At 36.7% G+C, this 27,783-nt stretch overlaps 2 protein-coding genes and 1 long non-coding RNA gene across 4 annotated transcripts in view; all 3 read right to left on the reverse strand.

The window, feature by feature from the left end:
* The window catches only part of LOC106875597 (uncharacterized), a 133,542-nt gene that overhangs the window by 105,325 nt on the left and 434 nt on the right, over positions 1 to 27,783 (reverse strand). The window lies entirely within an intron of this gene.
* Positions 6,427 to 14,403, reverse strand: LOC106875598 (uncharacterized). Its single transcript, XM_014923814.2, has one exon. It carries the CDS (start codon positions 14,208 to 14,210, stop codon positions 9,159 to 9,161), a length of 5,052 nt encoding a protein of 1,683 aa, XP_014779300.2. The 5' UTR covers positions 14,211 to 14,403; the 3' UTR covers positions 6,427 to 9,158.
* On the reverse strand, positions 18,334 to 27,273 carry LOC149132956 (uncharacterized). Its single transcript, XM_089360817.1, has one exon. It carries the CDS (start codon positions 26,942 to 26,944, stop codon positions 21,893 to 21,895), a length of 5,052 nt encoding a protein of 1,683 aa, XP_089216943.1. The 5' UTR covers positions 26,945 to 27,273; the 3' UTR covers positions 18,334 to 21,892.

Raw genomic sequence — 27,783 nt, forward strand, 5'->3', positions numbered from 1 at the left:
ATGTATATATATATTTGAGTGTATATATATATATATATATATATATATATATATATATATATATACATGCTGACTTGTGTATTCTATAATGTTATGTTCACAGGTTGAATGCGATGCGTGAAATACAGACGCTTGTGATAATTAGAAAGTCGCAGCCTCTTCATCAACTGGTTGTAGTAGTCTCCTTATTGTACATATGTAGGCATATATATATATATATATATATATATGCACACACACACATATATGTATGTATGCATCCAGGTTTGCATGCATATACGTATACATTTGTACGTATATATATATATATCTACACATATATATATATATATATATATATATATATATATATATATATATACACATATATATATGTGTGTGTATATATACATCTACATATAGGTGTGTGTTTGTATGTATACGTACGTATATATGTATATGTTGTATGTGTGTGTGTATTTATAGATACACATAGATAGATAGATAGATAGATAGATGTGCATCCATCCATCCATATATATATATATATATATATATATATATATATATATATATATATATTTATATATGATCAATGGCAGTCACTGTGAGCGAACTAATCTCACTGAGCTCTTCGTACTGAAGGACATGACAGAGATATCGTGTCACTTTTATCAATTCACGAAATTTTGATTAAGTGAACGTGGGTGAAAAGTTTTTGAGTTTGAGACAGTAAATTCTGCTTGATACTTACTAATATCAAAACTAATGTATCGGATTTGCTTCGCTAACTAATGCCCGTGCAACTGTTCTAGTTTCTGTTCTGGGTGTTGTAGTTTCAAGCAGATTTGTACAATAATATATATGTTAACCTAAATCAGAACAGCTAGGAGATAATATTGTATGTTATGTGTAATCTGGTGTGAGTAGATTTAAAGTATATAGCGTTAAACGGCTTCCGGTTCTGATGCTCAAACTCGGATGTCTGGGTGTTTTGAGGATTCTCCAGTTACCCATTCGTCATCATTATTCCATCATGCATCCCTCCTAATGATAGTAGTTCCTTAAATGTTCTTAATTGTCGATTAATCAATTAGCAGAATATGATCGTGAGGATAAGGCATACAGGACTCAGAGAAAGGTTGTTTTGTAGACTTGTGTCCTGTTGCGTTGTTGCAAGGAAGTGAGGGTTTCTCTCCTCTTGTAACGCTTTATATGAGAGCAGTACTTTTGGGCTTGCTGTGTAAATTTGCATAGGACAGGAATGAGGGTGTCATAAACTCAAGGGTCGCAGATTCTAGCTACACCATTTCTCGTGTCACCGAAGTCCACATCTGTATGACCATGGTCGAATCTCATGTAAACCAGTAGCTTTGACTAAGGAGTAATAAGCCCTGTATTTAAAGCGCCAGCTCAGGAGAGCAAAAGAGTAGCACAGTAACTTATAAATAAAATAATAGAAGGCAAGGGATATACCATTCTTTTTCATCAAAACAATTATTCATAAATAAGTTTTCAAACTGGAATATGGAAGCCCACTTTAACTTCCGCCTGTACGCATAGAACATAGAGAGGATGGGGAGACAGACAGACAGAACAACTGACACAGAGTTTGAGGAGTATTGTATTATTTGTGTCTTGAAGACAAGGTTTCGTATTATGATGAGTGTGCAGTCGCTTATGTTGCATAATAGTGCTTTAGCTATTCATATCGAAAGTAAGACTTCGGTTGGATTTGATCTCAAAATTTAAAGGGTCTTCCCTCAAAACTGCAAAACATTTTTCCTACACACTTATGATTGTGCCAAATCACCAACTTGACATCTAACCCAAAGCCGTTGTCTTCGCTATTATAAATCATTTCTTTTTTTATACGAGAGATTATTATTAATATTACAACAAAAAAGCGGCGAGCTGGCAGAATCGTTACCACGCCGTGTGAAATGCTTAGCGATAATTTGTCGGCCACTACCTTCTGAGTTCGAATTCCGCTGAGGTCAACTTTTCCTTTCATCCTTTCGGGATCGATGAAATAAGTACCAATTACGCACTGGGGTCGATTTAATCGACTAGCTCCCTTCCCACCAAAACTTTTCAAGGCTTTGTGCCTAGAGTAGAAATGATTATAAACATTACAACAGAACAGGGTGAATGACACAATCGATAGAGTAATAAGAGAATATTACGACCTGACACCTAATTCCATACCTTTATGTTCTCTGCTCGAGCCCTGTTTCAGACACCTTTTCTTTTCATAACTTTATAACCAGCAAAATAATCACAACTGAAATATTGGTTTCAAACTTTGGCACACGGTCAGCAATTTCGGGGTGTTGGTTAGTCGATTACATCGTTCCCGATAGGGTGAAAGGCAATGACGACCTTGGCTAATCTCAAAAGTAAAGACGGATGCAATGCCGCTAAGCATTTTGTCCGGTGTACTAAGGTACAATTGTACTAAGGTACAGTAAAAGATAAAGCAGCAACATCATACATTTAATTTTATTTATAGACGTTTCTCCTCGGTGAATTTCTCCTGATCCGTTTTCAGTAATCGAGTCCTTATTGATGGGACAGTTTTTGAAGGACTACTGGCACACCGAGAAGAAACAAATGGCATTTACGATATTTTACGGTTAAATCAATTATTTAGTATGATTTTGACTCTATTGACGGTACGCGGATTATATGCACTCATGTTATATGGTATGTGCTGTAGATTCGTCTGGTGGTGAAGCGTAATGTGGTTACAGTAGAGAGAAAAATAATGCAGTGTAATGAAATGAAGGATAAACGTTGTTTCATTTCATTAAGTGTAGTGGAATGACAGTATCGTTAGAACTCTGGACAACATTAACTTGGGGTTGTTGGTTACAGCTCTTCACGCACTGAGTCTAAATTCCGCCGAGATTGCCCTTCACACTCGCATTACGAAATCTATAAAATATCTTTTTTGATATTACTTGCTGCATCTGGAGAACGGGTCAGCGTTCATATTGATGCCATTTATGTTTGTCTTGAACTATTGCAGTTCAACACTAGTGGGAATGATGTGAGCAAAGAATAAAGTCTTAGAATGAAGACGTTTTAGGAAAGTAAAGAAAGGGACTGGTTGTAGTAATTCGTACGGAATTTGGTGGCGGAGTTGATGTAGTAGGTATGATCGAAGAGAGACAAAGTGGGAGTGAGAGGATAAGGGAGTAGTCATGAGAATCCCCGGTGACTCTCCACGCTATATTCTTATTATAAGACGAGAATCGCTGTTGACTCCCAGTGGCGTTCCTTTTTAATGGAGTCTCATATTATTATGATTGAAACTACATTATCTGAATTTTAAGAAATGCACAGAACATTTGTTTCCTGGTATTTCTCGGATGGTTTTCAGCTTGGATGAATAGAAGCTGAGAGAGAACTTTGTAAAAAAATGCATCTTTGATAAGTAAAACAATACCGTTATTTGTGCTTTGTTGTGATACAATTGTAATGTATTACTGGAATGTAGTATAATCTCAATAACATTTTCGGAAAGCTATCCATTAACAATTGTGCAGCTCCAATTATAAACTCAAAGAATTTTTCAGCAAAAATTGTAAAACCTTTTACGAAATCAAGAGCTTGTCAATAAATATTAGGAAAACCTATAAAATTAAAAGAAGTTCATTTTCAAAGACTGGAAGAACTATATTTGTATAGGCAATGTAATAAACCACATTAGCAGTTATGGCTATTTACTTCTTACAATGCAAAATATAGCAGCTTATACATAAATATGGCTTTGTTGTGCATTCTGAACAGTGTGCGCTTACCAGTTGGCATTTCTTTTTAGATTCTTTTGATGATTTGGAACGTGTAGCATAGCATCCTGAGCAACGCCTTCTCGTTTGTATTCAACTAGAAAACCTTTCAGTTGTTTCTTCAAATATGTGCTTTGAAATGAAAGCTTTTCGTTGTTGATTCCATTCTAAATCAAACAATGCCATGACAAGCTCTTTAATTTTCCTTATTGTTTTTTTTCTTCTTCTTGCTGCTGAGATCGTTGTAATTGTCAAGAGCTTTAACAAGAGATCTTCCTAGGAGTAACTCAAACGCAACTCTGCTGTACCAAACCATAATTTTCTTCATCGCAGAAAAGTATCTTCATCTCTGATCCTCTCTGTGCACCCCTTATTATATTGAACAATTGCAACGGTTTTCGTTATTGAATACCTTTTTCTAATTTCATTTCCACTGTAATATTATTACGTTTGTCTAGTAGATTACAATCTGAATTTCTCACTCGTATTTCCAGTACCCAACTACTATTCCATTTTGCTCTTTCGTGTTTACTCCTCCTTTTCTTGGTGATGGATGAAGTCCGTAATTCCATGAAGATACTAAGGACCTGTATATACACGAAAGCACCACCAGCATCCATATCCCCTGGAAAAGGATGAGTTGTGAACATTATTCTCCTGCCTGTATTCTACCTTTACTCTTTATTCTTCTATTTACTCCTTTATTTTTCTATTTCCTTGTCTAAAATATTCATGCCTTATCTCTGATCACGGTATACCCATTGCGTAGACATGCTAACCTACCACTTGGGTTATCTCAGAAACGGCTATAAGACTTCAAATTCACCTTACCCTAATTAAATTATTCTAAATGACTTGAGATACTCGTTCTGCCTTAGTTTCACTTTTTTTTTTATCTAATATAATATAAATCTGATATAATGGAACTTTAATACGGATCCCTAGGTCCAGCCTCAGTTGTGGACTTGGAATCCAATAAACAAACAACTATAGCATTTTCTCAGTGTACCTATTCGTTTAGATCACAAGTGAACTAAACCCATCATATTCTATACGCACACACACACACACACACAAACACACACATACACACACACACACATACATGTGCGCGCGCGCGCTTATTCTTTTAGTCCTATACTTGTCTCAGTATATATAGTTATATATGTACGTATGTGTGTGTATGTTTGAGTATGTATGTGTGTATGTGTGTGTGAGAGAGTGTGTGTGTGTGTGTATGTGTGTGTGTGTGTGTGTGTGTGTGTGTGTGTGTGTGTGTGCAGCGAGCTTCTTTCGGTTTCCGCCTACCAAATCCACTCACAACACTTTGGTGTCTCGAGGTTATAGTAGCAGAGACTTTCCTAGCTGGAACGCAGTCAGACCGAACCCAGAACCATGTGGTTCGAAAGTTAAATTTTTACCACTTGGCTACGCCTGCGCCTGGCTCTCCAGAAAAAAAAAAAAAAAAAAATTATATCTAAGCCACTAGTAAAAGAGAAAGTTTCCAGGCTTACTCGACTTGCCGTACTCCATCACGAAGGATGGATCTGCTGAAGCAACGCATTAACATGTAGATTCATGGTCTGAGATCTTTTTTGGATTTGTCCGTAATTTTTTGCCCATCAAATGAGTCTGATTCAGTTGTAGAGACATGGATTTCATCAGAAGATGAGGGACCAGATTCTATGAGAAGGTTGTTGTTGTTGCTGGCACTCTGTCGCTTACGACGTCGAGGGTGCCAGTTGATCCGATCAACGGAACGGCCTGTTCGTGAAATTAACCTGCAAGTGGCTGAGCACTCCACAGACGTGTGTACCCTTAACGTAGTTCTCGGGGATATTCAGCGTGACACAGTGTGACAAGGCTGGCCCTTCGAATTACAGGCACAACAGAAACAGGAAGTAAGAGTGAGAGAAAGTTGTGGCGAAAGAGTACAGCAGGGTTTGCCACCCCACCCCCTGCCGGAGCCTGGTGGAGCTTTAGGTGTTTTCGCTGAATAAACACTCACAACGCCCGGTCTGGAAATCGAAACCGCGATCCTATGACCGAGAGTCCGCTGCCCTAACCACTGGGCCATTGCGCCTCCACTTGAGAAGGTTACAAGTCACTATTATCACCATCATTGGCCAACTAAACTTTGCACTTCATAGAATTTTTGTTTGGTCAAAGTGAAGCTGTCGAAGCTTATATATATAATTTCAGATCTAATCTGTAGAAAGAATCATAAATAACTAGAAAAAAACCTTTCATAAATGGATGCTAAACCCTTTTTAACATATATAGTACTACTGCGTTTCTCGAAAATGCATACATAATGCACACACATGTATGTATTCATACTTACACTCACGCGCACGATATATGTGGACGTATACAAGTACACAAATGCAAATATATTCAGGAACTTACTTACACGTGAAATTTAAACACTAAATAAATAAATAAAAAAGTCAAATGTACACATGTTTTATTATTGAAACTTCGATTCTGTGCTGTAAAATATTAAAAATATATAATCGAATACACACAAGCAACGACAACACAGGAAAAAATGCGTATTAAGGTAAATTAAAATTTAGTTTTACAAGGTATTTTCAAATATGAAACACGAGATATACGAATAAATAAAATAAAACCTCAAAGAACGATAAAATAGACTTCAAAGCTTTATTGTTATCTATATTGAAGACCAATTTGTAATATTCAAGGGTTGAATTAGAAATGTTTTACATTTGAATGAAATCAGAACAGGAAACAGGTAAAAAAATGAAACAAGTCAATAAAATTATAATATACAAAGCATTTTTTTTTCTATCATTACAATATTTTAAAGTTTCAGATATGCCAGTACATTTGTCAAATATTTATATATGACAATGTGAATACGAAATATATAGATATGCAAGCTCACTGACACAAGCACAAAAAACTTATGTATCCATGCGTGTAAAAACTTTGTTTGTGTGTAAGCGTGCGTGCATGCGTGTGCGTAAGTATCAATTTGTGTATATTCATACACATGCAAACGCACACACACGTACACACACGCGCACATACATATGAGATGGTATGCTCGCACATACGAATGCAATTAGTATTACTTGTTAGGTGGGGGGGGGTAGTTAAGTGGATGATATTTAAGGCAATGGCTGACACGCTTAATTGATTAACTCCGTAGGATGAGGACAAAGTCCACTAATTCATTGGGATGTGAACTCTGCACACAATCGAAAGAAACACTGCCAATCTTCTTCTTCTTATTATTATTATTGTTGTTGTTGATGTTGTTAAGGCAGCGAGCTGGCTGTATTGTTAGTAGGCTGGACGAAATGCTTAGCAGCATTTCGCCCGACGCTACGTTCTGAGTTCAAATTCCGCCGAGGTCGACTTTGCCTTTCATCCTTTCGGGGTCGATAAATTAAGTATGAGTGAGACAATGGGTCGATGTAATCGACTAATCCCCTTCCCCTAAATTGGAGGCCTTATGCATCCAGTAGAAAGGACTATTATTATTATTATTATTATTATTATCATTATCATTATCATCATCATCATCATCATTATTATTATTATTATTATTATTATTATTATTATTGTTATTATTATCTTTCAGCCGGCGAACAGGCAAAACTATTAGTGCATCGGACAAAATGCAAAATTGATTAAAATGAATACAGATGCTAAGAAATAAGTCATGTATTTGTGTGCCTGTGTGTGTATATGTATATATATATATATACATATATAGATAGAGAGAGAGGTAGAGAGAGATATAGATAGATTACATATCATATCACACACACACACACACACACACATATATATATATATATATATATATATATATATATATCATATGGCAGGTACGCAGTCGAGGCTGGTTGTAGGGGGATCCCTGTTCAGTTAGCATGGAAGATGCTTACAGTCATTGGAATGAGAGGAAAGGAGTAAAGGGTGGCTGTGCGCAGGATCGGAGAGTCAGCCGAAAGAGCCTGTTGTTGGCTTTGGAGCAAGACAGAGTGAAGGTGGAAGCCGAGAGGAGATGAAAAGCAGTGATTTGGTCACCTCTTCTCATCCGCCAACGGGAGGGTCTAGCGCTTTAGGTTCGAAACACCTAATCAGTGCTGGACACCGTCTGAGGACAACAGTTACTCCTGGCCAAAGCTTCATTCACCTTAATGAATGGAAAACGCACCTCTTTCTAGGTGTTATTAACATATATATATGTACATACACACATGTGTGTATTGAGAAAAAGGAAGCAGTCAGAATTCTTTATTAGTGCTTTCGTTTCTTCAAGACAAAAACTGATATCAAAATTGTTTTAATTTTTGTCATGAAGAGTCTGGTTAAATGAACGAAAGCGCTAAGAAAGAATTATCCAAAATTCTGACTGCCTTCTTTTTCTCAATACACTATGTCTGTATACCACTTCAAACACTTTATACATACATACACACACATGCACGTGCACACGCACATATATGTGTGTGCGTGTCTATGTGTGTGTGTGTATGTATGTGTGTTTATTAACAGCCCTTTCGTTGGAGATCTATTCAATCGACAAGATCTAGAATTTCGTGTTGATAATTAAGAACTTTACGGACTTCAGATATAAGCTTGACAGACCTCGAACGCATATTTGAAGCAAATTTAGAGATCTCGGCTCAAAACAGGGTTAATCCTAATTCATAAATATATGAAAATAATGGAATATATGAAAATGGTAGAATGAGTTTTGTATTGCTCTTTTCTGATAGCTTAACGGCTGTAAAGAGCAAAAGCTTAACCTCTATGATGAGTAGAAACCGTTGCTCGCTTATCGGTACTGGTCTTATCGATACATGGCAGCTACTAATTTGTGGAAAAAAATAATCAATTTCGAACGTCACCTTTATCGGAAGTTCATCTAAATAGATTTATTAATGAAAATATCTTCAATAGTTAAATTAGCAAAATCTTGTTCTTGGCTTAAGAACTGTTAAAAAAGAAAAAAATGGCGTTAGAGATTGTCCGATAATGGGCTTTTACACAGTATTTCAAATGCATTTACTTCATCATCAAGGACTTCAAATAAACCAATATCACCTAATTACATACCTTGTGGCTCAATAAAAGGAACATGTTTATTTATGTATGCATGTTTGTTTTGTATGTACATAATTGAATATATATTTAATATGTAAATGTATGTATGTATGTGTGTGGAGAGAGAGGTGGAGAGAGGATTCATAAATACGTAGACAGGCAGGCAGAGGGCAAAACTGATAAATAGATGTATCCATGCGTTTATAAATACATACATACATACATACATACATACATACATAAACACATACTACAATATGTATGGTGTTTTGTAGATAAATTTATGCTTTGGACGCTTTATTTGAATTTGTGTTCTGAGAGAGGGACTGCCAGGGATATATCAGGTAGTTCTTTCATAAATGAGTCCTTACCCCACAGCCAGTACGTTGTCATTACTCCACGACCCTTTACTTCTCTTTTCCCTCTACATTCTAAGCTATAACCGCCTAAGGAATCAAGGAGTGCTGCAGTACTCTCGCTCACTTGAATGTGTAATGCATAAGAACTAGACTGCATTCTGGAAGCTGTGTTGACTGTGTCTCCGAACAGACAAAATCTAGGCATTAGTTTCCCCACTACGCCACTTACTACCGGACCAGAATGCATACCCACTCGTAACTGCAGAACGTCAGTTTCCATCGGGTCAACATGGAGTATAGTAACATGTGACATCAGATCTAAAGCCATTGTTGCAATTTCTCCTGCATGGCGATCACCATTCTTTTCTGGAATACCACTAACTACCATGTACGAATCGCTGATGGTTTCCACTTTATAAACATCATAGCCGTCTAAAACAGAGTCAAATATTTTATAAACTTCATTTAAAAAATCAACTATTTCCATTGGTTTACTTTCTTTACATATTCGGCCAAAATTCACGATATCACTGAAGAATACTGTGGCACATTCAAATAATTCCGGTATTACTTTACCAGCTTGTTTCAGTTCAGAAGCTACTTTCGGTGGCAACATCTGGCCCAATAATTGCTCAGCCTTAGCTTTTTTTTGTTCTAGTTCTCTGGTTCTTTCTATTACGATCATTTCTAAATTATTGGAGTACGTTTCTAAGAGGTGGAGTAATTTATCTATGAGCTCCCCTTTAATGGGGTGTATTTGATTTAGAATGAAGCTAAGCTTACTAAAAGTCGGCCGTGACGATGCTCTCTCATTCCAAGACTCTTCGAGCATTTTTTTAAACAGCTTCCTAGAAAGCTTACTGTTTGGTAATAAATCTTCACTTAAAATTGGTCTCGTAAAAATCATTCTACGTCCACAAATACTCTCCCATACACGTCGTATATCTTTATTGGCCGGTGACTGTGAATCTTTAATGAGTTCTAAAATGGATTTTTCACTCAAATGTTCCAGTTCATAATGGTAGGGTTTTGCCTTCGTCGCAATTTCACACGCAATGATAGCAAATGAATACACATCTCCTTGTGGTGTGCCGAACTTTACCCCATCGAGATTTGTGCTATCCCTCAGTAGTTCGGGTGCAGTCCAAAAAAGATCTCTTAAAACAAGCAAGTCTTCAGAATCTGGCATTCTGTAGCTGCCATAACGAAGAAACGGTGCACCAAATCCTGACAGACGTACAGTCCAGCGCTTGTCAACCAAGCAGTTTGAAGATTTGAGACGTCCATGGGTCTTGATTTCAGATTTGTCGTGCAAAAATTCCATTCCGCAACATATGTCTTTTAAAAATGAAAATCCAAATGCCCATCCAATCTCAAAAGTTTCGTTGGCAAGTACATCCGCTATACTTCCCTTCTCAGCAATTTCCACGAACAAGCTGACGTTAGGATAAGTCAAACAGCATCCACCATATTGGATCAGATTACAATGTCTAGTTTTCGTTAACTTGACCATGTCTGAAATAATCCTTTTATCATCAGGAGGAATTGTCCTACTATTAATCTTTTTCACATACCAGTCCTGATCGTACCATCTATAAACTGCAACTTTTTTGCTAATAATACCTGTGTACCCCCCTGCCGTAACTAATCCCTCGGGTTTAGTTACTGTATCCCAGTCAATTATCCATTGCTGAAACCTCACTCGCTTCGTCTTTCTGCCCAAAACTGTCACCAGGAAATAAGAAAAACACATCAGAAGAGTCAATCCTACACAGAGAGGTATTATGATGCTCATAATATGAACGTCGCAAAACATTCCAATGTATAATATAGTAGTGCATTCACAAAGATTTGGTTTTTTGCATACACCAAAACGACATTTGTAGCATATTGGTTGTTCACAAGTAACACCTTTATAGCCAGCATTACACACGCAAGTACCGTCAACCTTGCACACACCATGATTACATTGACATACAATTGTGTGACAATACCTCCCAGCGAATCCGTCAAAGCATTCGCATTTGTTACCAGGACGACATATTCCTCGATCGAAAACATTAATATTGCCAGGGTCTTTTAATTTCTTACCACAGGCATAAAGGCAAGAATATGGTGGAACTATACTCTCTGTCCGCATATAAAGGATTGGTGGCCAATCTTCACCCTTTTTTGGCATCATTTTTTGTGTGTTGAGACCAACCATCCCTGATAAAGATATGTATCTTCGAGTGTTATGTGTCTTACCGATAGGAAATGCTACCAGTGCCGCAGTTTTATTGTGTGGAAGTATTTTCGATTCGTAAGGTATTTCTAATTGAATACCATCTTCCGATCTTTTAATACACTTTACGTAAGTTATAACTTTAGATTTCGGCAAATATGGCCAACGTGGGATTGGGTTAACTTGGGCCAGATAACCGAAATAACCAATCCTATCACCGTATGCATTTAAAGCTACTTTATCTGTTAGCCCATCTAGAGTTGTCTTACGCAAGAACCAGTTAACCTTCGCACCGCTAAATGTTAGTCGTTTATTGACAAGAATGGATAACGTTTTAGCATAAAGGTGCACGGCATCATAACCCAGTCCCATTAACGCTCCTATGTCAAAGGACCTATAACGAACTCTTCCACCTTTGTAAAGTACACGGTCTTCTTTAAAATAATAATTAAGAACTCGTTTCCAACTATCTGTTTGGTAACCTGATACATTGTAGGTCGAATCAAAGAGGTAGGTTCCAGTAAAAGCTAATGTGCATTCTAATTTTTTGTTACAAACCGAATGGTTCTCAAATGGAAACTCGCGCGCGTATTTTTTCATTAAAACCCATTGGAATCCATGCAGAGAAGAAAGGTTCAAAAGATAGGCTTCTCGAAAGACGATTGGCTGTATATGGAATGGGGCAAACAGAAAGATTACTTTCAGGTTACTCTTTTTCACTGGCCCCAAATCATTACTCAGCATACCATCTTGCAAATACTTGGGCTTCAAATTTTTCATTTCTTTCAGAATGATGTGATTTTGTATATTGATGTTGTATTTGATAGCCGTAGAATAGAATGAATTACTAAGTTCAATAGTCGAATATCGAATGATTACAATATCAGTCCAAAATCTTTCTTTGGCTGATTGAAACACGGAATTATAAAATTCCTCTTCAGTCCAAGTTAAACTGTTATAAAATGGGTATGAATTTTTATCAGAGAATCCTCTGGAAGAGTCGATTGTCGAAATAAGTGGTATCATAAACTTCACTAAAAATGGACTAAAAACTTTAGCAACATTTCCTGGAACAGAACTTATAACCAAACCAATATTACTTAAAATATTTTTTAAATCCCCAAGTTTTCTATAGGTTGCAGATTTTTCATTTGGAATATTGTACGACTTTAATAGGAATTGTATTCCCTTTTTTTTTAACTCTGGAACAATAATACCATTGTTAACATCATTGATAGCGAATTGGATAAAAGAATTGATATGTGAGTCAATTTCTCTTCCAGCACCACTAAATCGAAGATCACCAAAATGTCCAATAGTGATGTTTCCTGTTATACGAAAAACCGGACTTGTGAAAGAAACATGTTTCTTACCAGCGGGATATATTATTAGTTTGACGGAGTTGACCACTTCACATATAGATACTAATAAGTGGAATTTTCCTTCTGACATTACCCTGGTGTTTTCTTTTGTCAAACATATATTGGTTGGAACTGTATCAATAGATATGCGTGATTTGGAGTCAGGACCCGAAAAAATCCGACGTTCTGAGATATCCAGTGCTATCATACCCAGGCCGTTAAGTAAATGAGAACTAATAGGCACTTCTACAACATTTGTTACCTTATTTTTAAGTTCAGAATATAAACGTTTTGTTTTGCTGTCCATAATAATTTTATCTATATTTTGATGCAGTACCGAGAATTTCTTCGTGAAGACAACCGGTAGAATCTTTTCCTCTTCTTCTGATGTTAATCGTTGGAAAGTAATAAACTTTCTGTCACTGGACAACTGTCTTGCATGTTCGATGTCAAGGAAACATTCTGAACAAGCAGGAATTCTGCTCCATGGATCTCTTGCCATGGTTAAAGTAATATTTAGTTGCAAATTTTCTGTAACGTCTAAAATTCGAATATCAGTAAATTTTGCCTTACCATCATTTGCTTGTTGACGCATTATCATATCTCGTGTTTTAAAATCAATTATTACATTCTCTCCATCTATTCGAATTTCAGTGTGATCAATCATCATTTCTTTCTCTGGGTCAGCGTAGAAACGTTTAAAACTGTAAGGAATTGTCATTTCCACATATGCAACTGAATCAAGTCCATTTATGAGAATTTTACCATCTTCATCTCTTATTTCAACCTCAACATCAAAACCGTAATTGGCCACAACTGTTAAAGGTGGATGTTGCGTTATTACTAACCGGTGTGCAGGTTTTGTGACAGATATTGGTTTAGTGTCGATGAATATTTCATAATCTGGTATTTCGATCCTGAACAGTCGCATGGATGGAGGTACTATGGTATGTTCATGGTAAATCCAATCAAATATGAGTCTTCCATTAAAAATTTGTGATTCCATTAGAATGGAAGAATGCGGTGTATGACAACGAGTTTTTGCAAGATGTCTGTTATATCGCTCCGGATAATTCAACCACCATGCTGATTTCTGACACAATTTCCCGCCACTGTCTGCCCAGGTATCTTTCTTATTAATCTCACCAGATGGCAAAACAGCATAGCTGTCTATTGTAGCTGTCGTATTGAATTCTCCCTCTGCTAAAAAAGGTGTCCCGTTTGAATAATAGACAGATACAATAATAGGCTTGCTGATCATTTGATTGAGTGGCACTGAATAGTATAACTTTGCAGGATCATCGGGTATAATTGCAGGAGGATGGTAAAATTTTACAAATTCTAAATGCAATTCTCCAGTCACAAACATCCAAGTGGAGATAAGAATGAGGCATGCAATTGTCATAGTTCATCGGATATTTCATGAAGAAAATGCGTTTGAATAATCATTTGTCGTTTGAAAGCATTGCACTTTTTCGATTTGAATATGAGAAACTAAATGCTAACCAGAGCGCCTGTGCAATTAAACAAAGAAATCTAATAAAAAAAAATCTATCAACGTCTTTCTAAAACGCAACTTCATATGTTATACACTGACTTTTGATCTGATAATAAGCGTTTTTTTTTATTTTCTTTTTTTCATAATTTGAATTCCATATAAGATTGTTTCAGAGTAGCGTCTCTGATAAAAGAAAAATTTAAGAAAGCATCTTCGTGAATATGTATCACATCTGCATGCACAAAATAGATGCACACACGCGCATGCTTTTGTGTATGTGTGTGTGTATTTGTGTGTGAGTGTGTGTCTGTGTGAATGTCTGTGTGTGTTCTCGCTATCTATCTGTCTATCTGTCTATCTATCTATCTATCTATCTATCTATCTATCTATCTAGCTATCTATCTCTCTCTCTCTCTCTCTTCGTATATATATATATATATATATATATATATATATATATATATATATATATATATATATATATATATATATATATATCGTATATATACATGTATTTATATGTATAAACATATATATATGTCTATATATATATGTATATATGTGCAAAATATAGCTTCAGAACCAAAAAGACAAGAATGGTGGGTACTGCTTAGAAGGGCTCCTGTTGTTGGCACTCCATCGCTTACGTCGTCGAGGGTGTCAGTTGATCCGATCAACGGAACAGCCTGCTCGTGAAATTAACGTGCAAGTGGCTGAGCACTCCACAGACACGTTTACCCTTAACGTAGTTCTCGGGGATATTCAGCGTGACACAGTGTGACAGGGCTGACCTTTTGAATTACAGGCACAACAGAAACAGGAAGAAAGAGTGAGAGAAAGTTGTGGTGAAAGAGTACAGCAGGGTTCGCCACCATCCCCTGCCGGTGCCTCGTGGAACGTTTAGGTGTTTTCGCTCAATAAACACTCACAAGGCCCTGTCTGGGAATCGAAACCGCGATCCTATGACCGCGAGTCCGCTGCCCTAACCACTGGGCCATTGCGCCTCCAGAAAGCATCCTAAAGATTATAGAAAACAGCAAATAGCTAGACAGTGAGACACAGAGAATCTGCGAACGCTCAGCTACGCAACTGGAGTGAAAAAGGGAGAGAAAGAAAGGAAAGCTGTCCCTGGGTCAGGTGTCAGCAGCAGGCAGGGGAAAAAGAGGGTTAGAAAGAGAGAGAGCGACAGAGAGAAAACAGGGGACGGAATATACACACACACTCTCACACACACACACACACACACACACACACACACACACAAGCGCACACATACGCACACTCGAGCGCGCATGTACACACACAACTATATTTTTTCGTGGTCAAGCACCACATAGATCTAGTTAAATTCATTCACAGAATTTGCATTTTTTAAAAGGAAGTAAAAATCTGAAATTCGGTTATAATGAAGCAGTTTTCCACTCTTATTCCTGTGAAGTGGAAAAAAAATTGACGAAAACGTTACAGACGTTTAAAAATGGGGAAAAAATGTGTTTTTAGCGAATAGTGAGACAAAAATTTTCTGCATTGTAGTGGTGTCAACTTAGCGGTGTCAACTTTAAAATTGTCCCCTGTGAAAATTATAGTTTAGCGTCTGTGAAATGACATGTTACCTAATAATGTATGTGGAGGCGCAATGGCCCGGTGGTTAGGGCAGCGGACTCGCGGTCATAGGATCGCGGTTTCGATTCCCAGACCGGGCGTTGTGAGTATTTACTGAGCGAAAACACCTAAAGCTCCACGAGGCTCCGGCAGGGGATGGTGGCGAACCCTGCTGTACTCTTCCTCCACAACTTTCTCTCACTCTTACTTCCTGTTTCTGTTGTGCCTGTAATTCAAAGGGCCAGCCTTGTCACACTGTGTCACGCTGAATATCCCCGAGAACTACGTTAAGGGTACACGTGTCTGTGGAGTGCTCAGCCACTTGCACGTTAAATTCACAAGCAGGCTGTTCCGTTGATCGTATCAACTGGAACCCTCGACGTCGTAAGTGACGGAGTGCCAACACCAACAACAACCTAATATTGTCAGCATGTATCATCTTTCTGTTTCTTTGCCCCTTCATTGATTTCTATAATGTTTTGTATGTTTTTATTATTTTTAAATTTGTTATATTAATATATTTGTATGCATGTGTTTACGTTATGCGTTTTAAGAATTATGCATACTTTTCATGTGCATGTGATGTGTACTGTGGTACACGCAGCCAATTATATGCTAATATAATGTTTAACCATAAGACTACAAGCTGACAGAATCATTAGCACACTGGGCAAATGCTTTACATTCTGAGTTCAAATTCCACCTAAGTTGACTTTGCTTTTCGTCCTTGGAGGGTGGATAAAATAAGTACCATTTGAATGTGTTACCAGTCCAGTTGACCATACAATTGGAATGAACATCTTAGAAACAGATGAAGATACATTTCCGTTAATTTTTGTTTACTAATGCACATCAACAAATGAGCCAATGAGGTAATCTCTGTGTGGTTGTTCAATTTGCTAGAAATAACAGCCAAATCTCCCTTAGACTATGCTCTAACATTTTAAAGATGAAAGACATTAAATAACGTTGCCCTATATCTTCAATAAAAAATACAGAATGGCTGAAAAACACAAAAAATGTAAACACAGAAAAATTTCACGAAATATATGTAAAATACATATGAAAAATATATGAAAATATGTAAAATATTAAGACAATTGACGAAAAATATCTACAATAAAATTCGAATTGATAAATATAATTTTTTATTAAAACAAACCACGGGGGCGAAGTGATTCTCGTGGTGTGAAGAATCAACTCAACACAACGTGTGGGTGAAGTGAAGCACAACACAACTTGCGGTTATCATGGTAACAAGCTTTTAGTGCCTCACTGTCTGTTGATTGGCTAAAATTACCCGAATTTCCCCAATTTTAATTCCAAATAACATCAGATTCTTTAATTTACGAGATAAAGTAATTAGTTGAGCGAAATCAAAATTCAGAACTGCATCGATGCACCAAAATTGAGAAAAAAAAAATAGTTACAAGTGAAAAGTGAATAAAAAAAGTTTTCAATAAAACATCAAATACAAACACATTTCTTTTTATTGAAACAAATTTTCTGTTATACATGTAAGTATGGAAAGCTGAAGAAATACTGCATATGTTGAATTAAGACTAACAGTTTCATGAGGAATTTTCAAAATTAAAAACACAATTTTAAAAAAATCAGATGAGATCTAGTAGAATGGTGGAATTGATTCCAAATGTTATTTATTTCAAGTTCATTTTGTAGTAAAGAAGGGCTGAATATTTTTTTACCTTTTACATGCGAATGATATATGAATACAGTACGTTTTAAGAAAAAAATGCCAGTCATTTTTTTCTTCTGTAAAGTTCAGATTCTGTGAGTGTGTGTGTGTGTGTATGTGTGTGTGTGCGCGTGTGCGTGCGTGTGTGTGTGTGTGTGTGTGTGCTTCCTTTTCCATTTTCTTCTATAATTGTTTTGCAATAATCTACTTCGTCTTCCACACTAGAATACGTAACAAATATGAATATGATATAAATACATTTAGGAAAAATGAAGCGAACACATTTAGGCCCACGATCTCGTCTAAGTATCTATGTTTGTAAATGCTCATATATATATATATATATATATATATATATATATATATATATATATGTAAGTATGTATGTATATATATATATATATATATATGTATATATATGTAAGTATGTATGTATATATATATATATATATATATATATATATATATATATATATATATATATATATATAAAACAAATGATATATATATATATATATATATATATATATATATATATATATATATATATATATATATATATATATATATATATATATATATATATATATATATATATATATATATATATATATATATATATATATATATATATATATATATATATATATATATATATATATATATATATATATATATATATATATATATATATATATATATATATATATATATATATATATATATAGGCGTGGGTGTGTGGTAAGAAGTTTGCTCCCCAACCACATTGCTCCAGGTTCAATCTCACAAGCGGGGCAACTGTCTTCTATTATAGCGTCGGGCCGATCAAGGCTTTGAGAGTGGATTTGGTAGACAGAAACTGAAAGAAGCCTGTCGAATAAGTACCAGGGTTAAAACGAAAATACGCACTAGGGTCGATTAGTTGAACTACAATTCCTCAAGGTAGTGCTCCAGCATGGTCGCAGTCTAAGGAATGAAAGAAGTAAAAGTACACACACACACACAAACACACACACACACACACACGCACACATACAAGCAAACCGTAGTAAATATAAAAAAAAAGCTTTCATGGACAGTAGTGGTTTATTGAGGCGGAAGGGTGTGAATCTTTTTTTTTTTTTTTTGTATCGAAGTACAAGCTGACGAAAGTTCTTTTTATATTTTACGGGTGGCGACGAGGGCTGCCGGGTGTGCGAAAAAGAATACAAGAGTTACAAGATGGAATATAAATATGTGTGTGTGTATATATATATATATATATATATATATATATATATATATATAAAAAATTAATAGAAAATGGGACGGCTGAATTCAAAACACGCATAATTCAAAACAGTTTCAATCAGATTCATTGCTACTTCAAGTTTCGCCGAGTCCTAACGGAAACTGCCATATATATGTGTATGTGTACGTATGTATGTATGGCGGAGGCGCAATGGCCCAGTGGTTAGGTCAGCGGACTCGCGGTCATAGGATCGCGGTTTGGATTCCCAGACCGGGCGTTGTGAGTGTTTATTGAGCGAAAACACCTAAAGCTCCACGAGACTCCGGCAGGGGGTGGTGGCGAACCCTGCTGTACTCTTTCACCACAACTTTCTCTCACTCTTACTTCCTGCTTCTGTTGTGCCTTTAATTCAAAGGGTCAGCCTTGTCACACTGTGTCACGCTGAATATCCCCGAGAACTACGTTAAGGGTAAACGTGTCTGTGGAGTGCTCAGCCACTTGCACGTTAATTTCACGTGCAGGCTGTTCCGTTGATCGGATCAACTGGAACCATCGACGTCGTAAGCGACGGAGTGCCAACAACAACATGCATGTAAGTAGGTAAGTGTGTGTGTGTGTGTAATTCATATATAGGTATGTTTACGAATAAACCACCCAGGTAGGTATAACATGATTAGTACACCTTAATGCGGTAGTATTTGAAGAATATAGTAGTAGAGGGATTAGTCGAGGGATTAAATATAGTACTACTTAACTGGTTCTCTTTTATATCGATCCCGGAACCACAAAGGAAATTTTCATTTCGGCGGGATTCGAATAGCAACAAAATATATGTTATTCCTGGGAATGATATAGAGAATATAATCAATGACCGCCGGGATAGTTATAGAGACATTGGCATATGTGCGGGCTTGTGCGTGTAATGAGACCGCGTGTGTATATATGAGTATGTGTGTGTGTATATGAACATGTGTGTGCGTGTTATGAGTCTATGTATGTGTCTGTGAATGTGTGCGTACAAGTGTGTGTGAGTGTGTGTATATGTGCATGTTGTTAGTCCATATATGTGCGCGCACGTGTGTGTGTGAGTGTAAGAGTGAGTCAGTACGTTTCTATGAGTCTATGTGTGTGTGTACGTGTTACGAGTCTATTCTTGTGTGTGTCTGTGAGAGAGAGACAGAGAGAGAGAGAGAGAGAGAGAGTGTGTGTGCATGTTATGAGTCTATGTGTTTGTGTGTACGTTCTATGAGTCTATGTATGTGTGTGTGTGTATGTGTGAGTAAGTGTGTGCATGTTAGAAGTCTAGATGTGTGTGTGTGTGTGAGTGTGAGAGTGAGTCTGTGTGTGTTATGAATCTATGTAGGTGTTTGTATGTGTGTGAGTGTTATGAGTTTATGTGTGTGTTTGTATAGTCTTACGAGTCTATGTATGCGTGTGTGTACGTATTACGAGTCTATTCGTGTGTGTGTGTGAGACAGAGAGAGTGGGTGTGTGCGTATTATGAATCTATGTGTTTGTGTGCGCATTATGTGTCTATACATGTGTGTGTGAGCGTGTGCATGTTATGAGATTATGTATGTGTGTGCGCGTGTTATGAGTCCATGTAAGTGCGTGTGTGCGTGAATGTGTGTTTGTGAGTGTGTGTGTGTGTGTGTGTGTCAGTTAGTGTGTATGTGTTATTACTCTGTGTGCGTACGTGTTATGAATCTATGGATGCGTGTGTGTGTGTGAGTGTGACTGTATGTATGTCATGAGTCTCTGTGTGTAGGTGTTTTGAGTCGATGCATGTGTGGTGCGTCTTATGAGTCGATGCATGTGTGTGTGCGTGTTATGAGTCTATGAATGGGTGAGTGTCTTCGTATTATATGCTTATGAATGTGTATGCGTGTTATGTGTGTGTGTGTGAATATGCATGTTAGGAATCTATGCATGTGTGTGTGTTATGAGTCTATGTATGTGTGTCTGAGTGTGTGCGTGTTATGAGTCTGTCTGTGCGTGTGCGCGTGAGTGTATGCGTGCGTTTGTGTGCGTATGATGAGTCTATGTATGTGCGCTAGCGCGTGTGTTATGAGTCTGTAGAAAGTGACAAGGCTACTCCCTTCAGAATTAAAGGTACATTTATTTCATTTTTGCTAAATGAAAGGAACAACGTGAAATAAAGTGTCTTGCTGAAGGTCACAACGCACTGCCGGGGTTCAAACTCATAATCTTATGATCGTAACCGCTAAGCCACGCCTCTTTACAATATACATACATACATGCATACATACATACATACATACAAACATACATACATACAAACATAAATACATTCATAGAAGTTATCCCACATGTGATTAGCTGCTGTCTTAAAATGTTGTCATGGTACTAACTCCCAATGCAGCACAATGTTATCGCTAAAACAGTTTACAATGCCATCCGCAAAAAAAGACTGTCCTGAAATAAACTTAGAAAATCCCTCTGTTATGAACTACATTCATAAACACCAAGTCAAAGGATACTAGCGGAATATTCCCACCAAAGCTTCTGTCAAATCTAAGCTTAATAGGCTGGATATTGTTGTTTGGGACAGATGGGCAAAGGTATGTACCAACATAGAGGTTAGCTGCCCTCTAGATATAAATAACTCATTGAAAATCAAAGAAAAAGAGGATAACTATGGACAACTCCTTCGAAACCTGCGGCTTCTATGTCCAGACAATGAATTCATATTAATACCAATAATAATTGGAGTACTAGGTTTTGTTAGTAAATGCTTAAAGGAGAATCTGGATAAACTGGGATTTTCAGAAAGAGAAATCGGCTGGCTAATTCGTAGATTACAAGTGCAATCTGTGGGTGGAACAGTAAATATATGCAAGACGTTTCTCAAGTTCAAAATGTGAATTTGTCTGTGTTAAATACATCCCTAAAATGGAGACTTGTATATTTGTTGGAAACTGGCTCCCCCCACAATGGAAGATTTCTAATAATTAAAAAATAGAAGAGACATACATACATACGTAAACACATACTACAATATGTATGGTGTTTTGTAGATAAATTTATGCTCCGGATGCTTTATTTGAATTTGTGTTCTGAGAGAGGGACTGCCAGGGATATATCAGGTAGTTCTTTCATAAATGAGTCCTTACCCCACAGCCAGTACGTTGTCATTACTCCACGACCTCTTACTTCTCTTTTTCCTCTACATTCTAATTTATAACCGCCTAAAGAATCAAGAATTGCTGCAGTACTCTCGCTCACTTGAATGTGTAATGCATAAGAACTAGACTGCATTCTGGAAGCTGTGTTGACTGTGTCTCCGAATAGACAAAATCTAGGCATCAGTTTCCCCACTACGCCACTTACTACCGGACCAGAATGCATTCCAATTCGTAATTGCAGCACATTACTTTCCATGTTCTCAACATGGAGTATAGTAACATATGACATCAGATCTAAAGCCATTGTTGCAATTTCTCCTGCATGGCGATCACCATTCTTTTCTGGAATACCACTAACTACCATGTACGAATCGCTGATGGTTTCCACTTTATAAACATTATAGCCGTCTAAAACAGAGTCAAATATTTTATAAACTTCATTTAAAAAATCAACTATTTCCATTGGTTTACTTTCTCTACATATTCGGCCAAAATTCACGATATCACTGAAGAATACTGTGGCACATTCAAATAATTCCGGTATTACTTTACCAACTTGTTTCAGTTCAGAAGCTACTTTCGGTGGCAACATCTGGCCCAATAATTGCTCAGCCTTAGCTTTTTTTTGTTCTAGTTCTCTGGTTCTTTCTACTACGAGTATTTCTAAATTATTGGAGTAAGTTTCCAAGCGGTGGATTAATCTATCTATGAGCTCTCCTTTAATGGGGTGCATTCGATTTAGAATGATGCTAAGCTTACTAAAAGTCGGTCGTGACGATGCTCTCTCATTCCAAGACTCTTCGAGCATTTTTTTAAACAGCTTCCTAGAAAGCTTACTGTTTGGTAATAAATCGTCACTTAAAATTGGTCTCGTAAAAATCATTTTACGTCCACAAATACTCTCCCATACATGTCGTATATCTTTATTGGCCCGTGACTGCGAATTTTTAATGAGTTCTAAAATGGATTTTTCACTTAAATGTTTCAGTTCATAATGGTAGGGTTTTGCCTTCGTCGCAATTTCACACGCAATGATAGCAAATGAATACACATCTCCTTGCGGTGTGCCTCTCTTTACCCCATCGAGACTTGTGTTATCCTTCAGTAGTTCGGGTGCAGTCCAAAAAAGATCTTTTAAATTAGACAAGTGTTCAGAATCTGGGATTCTGTAGCTGCCATAACGAAGAAACGGTGCACCAAATCCTGACAGACGTACAGTCCAGCGCTTGTCAACCAAACAGTTTGAAGATTTGAGACGTCCATGGGTCTTGATTTCAGAATTGTCGTGCAAAAATTCCATTCCGCAACATATATCTTTTAAAAATGAAAATCCAAATTCCCATCCAGTCTCAAAAGTGTCATTGGCAAGTACATCCGCTACACTTCCCTTGTCAGCAATTTCCACGAACAAGCTGACATTAGGATAAGTCAAACAGCATCCACCATATTGGATCAGATTACAATGTCTAGTTTTCGTTAACTTGACCATGTCTGAAATAATCCTTTTATCATCAGGGGGAATTGTCTTACTATTAATCTTTTTCACATACCAGTCCTGATCGTCCCATCTATAAACTGACACACTTTTGTTAATTATTCCTGTGGGTTGTCCTACTATACCTAATTTTCCAGGTACAATAACGTTGTTCCAATCAATCATCCATTGTTGATACATTATATTTTTCGTCTTCGAACTAGTTATTCCTCCCATGAAATATAAGATACCAATGAGAAGAAATGCTCCAAATAATATTGGAAAAATGATGGTTGAAATATGCATATCACAATTCTCACCGAAATATGCTAGAGTATTGCATTCACATACACCTGGTTTTACGCATACACCAAAATGACAATCCTCACAAATTGCTGTTCTACAAGAGGGACCTGTATAACCAGGTTTACATATGCAAGAACCATCATTAGTGCAAAGGCCGTGTACACAATAGCACTGAACAGTGTGACAACGCTTCCCACTGAATCCCTCAAAGCATTCGCATTTGTTATCAGGACGACATATTCCTCCCTCAAAAATATTAATATTACTAGGGTCTTTTAACTTTTCACCACATGCATTAGCGCAATAATATGGTGGAACTATACTTTCTGTCCGAATAAAAATGGTCGGTGGCCACTCTTCACCCTCTTTTGGCATCATTTTCTGTGTATCGAGACCAACCATCCCTGATAAAGATATATATGTTCTAGTGTTATGTGCCTTACTGATAGGAAATGCTACCAGTTCCGCAGTTTTATTGTGTGGAAGTATTTTCGATTCGTAAGGTATTTCTAATTGAATACCATCTTCCGATCTTTTAATACACTTTACGTAAGTTATAACTTTAGATTTCGGCAAATATGGCCAACGTGGGATTGGGTAAACTTGGGCCAGATAACCGAAATAACCAATCCTATCACCGTATGCATTTAAAGCTACTTTATCTGTTAGTCCATGTATAGTTGTCTTGCGCAAGAGCCAATTAACTTTGGTACCGCTAATTGTTAGTCGTTTATTGACAAGAATGGATAACGTTTTAGCATAAAGGTGCACAGCATCATAACCCAGTCCCATTAACGCTCCTATTTCAAAGGACCTATAACGAACTCTTCCACCTTTGTAAAGTACACGGTCTTCTTTAAAATAATAATTAAGAACTCGTTTCCAACTATCTGTTTGGTAACCTGATACATTGTAGGTCGAATCTATGAGGTAGGTTCCAGTAAAAGCTAATGTGCATTCTAATTTTTTGTTACAAACCGAATGGTTCTCAAATGGAAACTCGCGCGCGTATTTTTTCATTAAAACCCATTGGAATCCATGCAGAGAAGAAACGTTCATAAGATAGGCTTCTCGAAAGACGAATGGCTGAATATGGAATGGAGCAAACAGAAAGATTACTTTCAAGTTAGTTTTTTTCACTGCCTCCAACTTTTTTTTCAGCATCCTATCATACAAATTCTTCGGTTTTAAATCTTTTACTGCCCCAAAGACAAATTCATTGCGTAAGTCAATATTGTATTTGATAGCCACAGAATAGAATAAAGCAGTTAAATTAATATCATAATATCGCAGGATTACAATGTCAGTCCAAAACCGATCTTTAGCAGATTGAAACACTGAATTATAGAACTCCTCCTCTGACCAGCTTATACTATTATAAAATGGGTATACATCTTTATCGAGGAATTCTCTGGTAGAATCAATCGTCGAAATAAATGGTATCATAAACTTCACTAACAACGGACAAAAATCTTTAGCAACATTTGCTGGAATTGAACTTATAACCAAACGAATATTAGTTGAAATAGTTTTCAAATCCTCAAGTTTTCTATAGGTTGCAGATTTTTCATTTGGAATATTATACGACTTCAAAAAGAATTTCATTCCTTTCTTTCTTAATTCTGGGACAATAATACCATTATTAACATCATTGATTGCGAATCGGATAAAAGAATTGATATGTGAGTCAATTTCTCTTCCATCACCACTAAATCGAAGGTCACCAAAATGTCCAATTGTGATGGTTCCTATTATACGAAAAACTGGAGTTGTGTAAGCAGCATAAATCTTACCATTGGGAATTATTATCAGTTTGACGGAGTTGACTACTTCACATATAGATACTAATAAGTGGATTTTTCCTTCTGACATATTCGTAGAGTAATCCTTTGACAAACATATATTGGTTGGAACTGTATGAATAGATAGGTGTGAATTGGAGTGGGGACCCGAAAAGATCCGACGTTTTGAGATATCCAGTGCTAAAATACTCAGGCCGTTAAGCAAAGGACAACTAATAGGCACTTCTACAACATTTGTTACCTTATTTTTAAGTTCAGAATATAAATTTGTCGTTGTCTTTTCAGGTTGGAGATTAAACAGTGTTTGAGGTAGTACAGTGAAATTCTTCGTGAAGACAACCGGTAGAATCCTTTTCTCTTCTTCTGATGTTAATCGTTGGAAAGTAATAAACTTTCTATCACTGGACAACCGTGTTGAACGTTCGATGTCAAGGAAACATTCTGAACAAGCAGGAATTCTGCTCCATGGATCTCTTGCCATGGTTAAAGTAATATTTAGTTGCAAATTTTCTGTAACGTCTAAAATTCGAACACCAGTAAATTTTGCCTTACCATCATTTGCTTGTTGACGCATTATCATATCTCGTGTTTTAAAATCAATTATTGCATTCTCTCCACCCATTCGAATTTTAGAGTAAGCAATCATCATTTCTTTCTCTGGGTCAGCGTAGAAACGTTTAAAATTGTAAGGAATTGTCATTTCTACATATGCTATCGAATCAAGACCATTTATGAGAATTTTACCATCTTCATCTCTTATTTCAACCTCAACATCAAAATCGCTATTGGCCACAACTTTTAAAGGTGGTTGTTGCGATATTACTAACCGGTGTGCAGGTTTTGTGACAGATATTAGGCTAGTGTCGATGAATATTTTATGATCTGGTATTTCGATCCTGAACAGTCGCCTAGATGGAGGTACTATGGTATGTTCATGGTAAATCCAATCAAATATGACTCTTCCATTAAAAATTTGTGATTCCATTAGAATGGAAGAATGCGGTGTATGACAACGAGTTTTTGCAAGATGTCTGTTATATCGCTCCGGATAATCCAACCACCATGCTGATTTCTGACACAATTTCCCGCCACTGTCTGCCCAGGTATCTTTCTTATTAATTTCGCCAGATGGCAAAACAGCATAGCTGTCTATTGTAGCCGTCGTATTGAATTCTCTCCCTGCTGAAAAAGGTGTCCCGTTTGAATAATAGACATATACAATAATAGGCTTGCTGATCATTTGATTGAGTGGTACTGAATAGTATAACTTTGCGGGATCATCGGGTATAATTGTAGGAGGAGTGTTAATATGTAGAAATGATATTTGCAATTTTCCAGTCACAAACATCCAACTGGAGATAAGAATGAGGCATGCAAGTGTCATAGTTCATCGGATATTTCATGAAGAAAATGCGTTTGAATAATCATTTGTCGTTTGAAAGCATTGCAATTTTTCGATTTGAATATGAAAAACTAAATGCTAACCAGAGAGCCTGTGCAATTAAACAAAGAAATCTAATAAAAAAAATCTATCAACGTCTTTCTAAAACGCAACTTCATATGTTAAACACTGACTTTTGATCAGATAATAAGCGTTTTTTCTTTTTTATTTTCTTTTTTCATAATTTGAATTCCATATGAAATTGTTTTAGAGTAGCGTCTCTGATAAAAGAAAAAATTACGAAAGCATCTTCGTGAATATGTATCCCATCTATATGCACAAAATAGATACAAACGCGCACGCACACACACACACACATACACACACAACCAAATACACATACGCACGCACACATACATACATGCAGACACACACACAATAGCATACACAATCCCGTACACATATAAGCATACATAAATCACAAACACACACATAATCGTATATATGTGTGCGTGTGTTTGCTTGTGTAGGTGTGTGCGGTGTGTGTGTGTCTGCGTGTATACATATATACTTACATTCTTGGAGACATGCATATATACGTATGAAGTCACACACACACATGAGCTCACATACTGAATATATTTATTGATTAATTCAGATGAACAGGTTTTGTTACTATATGAAAATGTTAGTCAAATGAAATTGAAGAGGATATTCCCAACATGTGCCGCATGAAGTGTCCTTACTGGTTCCACTGTGTGGATACACTTGAAAATTTTGTAAGTGAATAGTTCAATGCCACTGTATATCTGTTTTACCTGATTATGTTCTGACATGTTTTA

This window comes from Octopus bimaculoides, chromosome 12 (assembly GCF_046866305.1).
Source record: "Octopus bimaculoides isolate indiv1 chromosome 12, ASM4686630v1, whole genome shotgun sequence".
Classification (NCBI taxonomy): domain Eukaryota; kingdom Metazoa; phylum Mollusca; class Cephalopoda; order Octopoda; family Octopodidae; genus Octopus; species Octopus bimaculoides.

Bases quoted from the DNA above. Each gene is read 5' to 3' on its own strand.
- LOC106875598 (XM_014923814.2), bottom strand. From the start codon at position 14,210: ATGACAATTGCATGCCTCATTCTTATCTCCACTTGGATGTTTGTGACT.
- LOC149132956 (XM_089360817.1), bottom strand. From the start codon at position 26,944: ATGACACTTGCATGCCTCATTCTTATCTCCAGTTGGATGTTTGTGACT.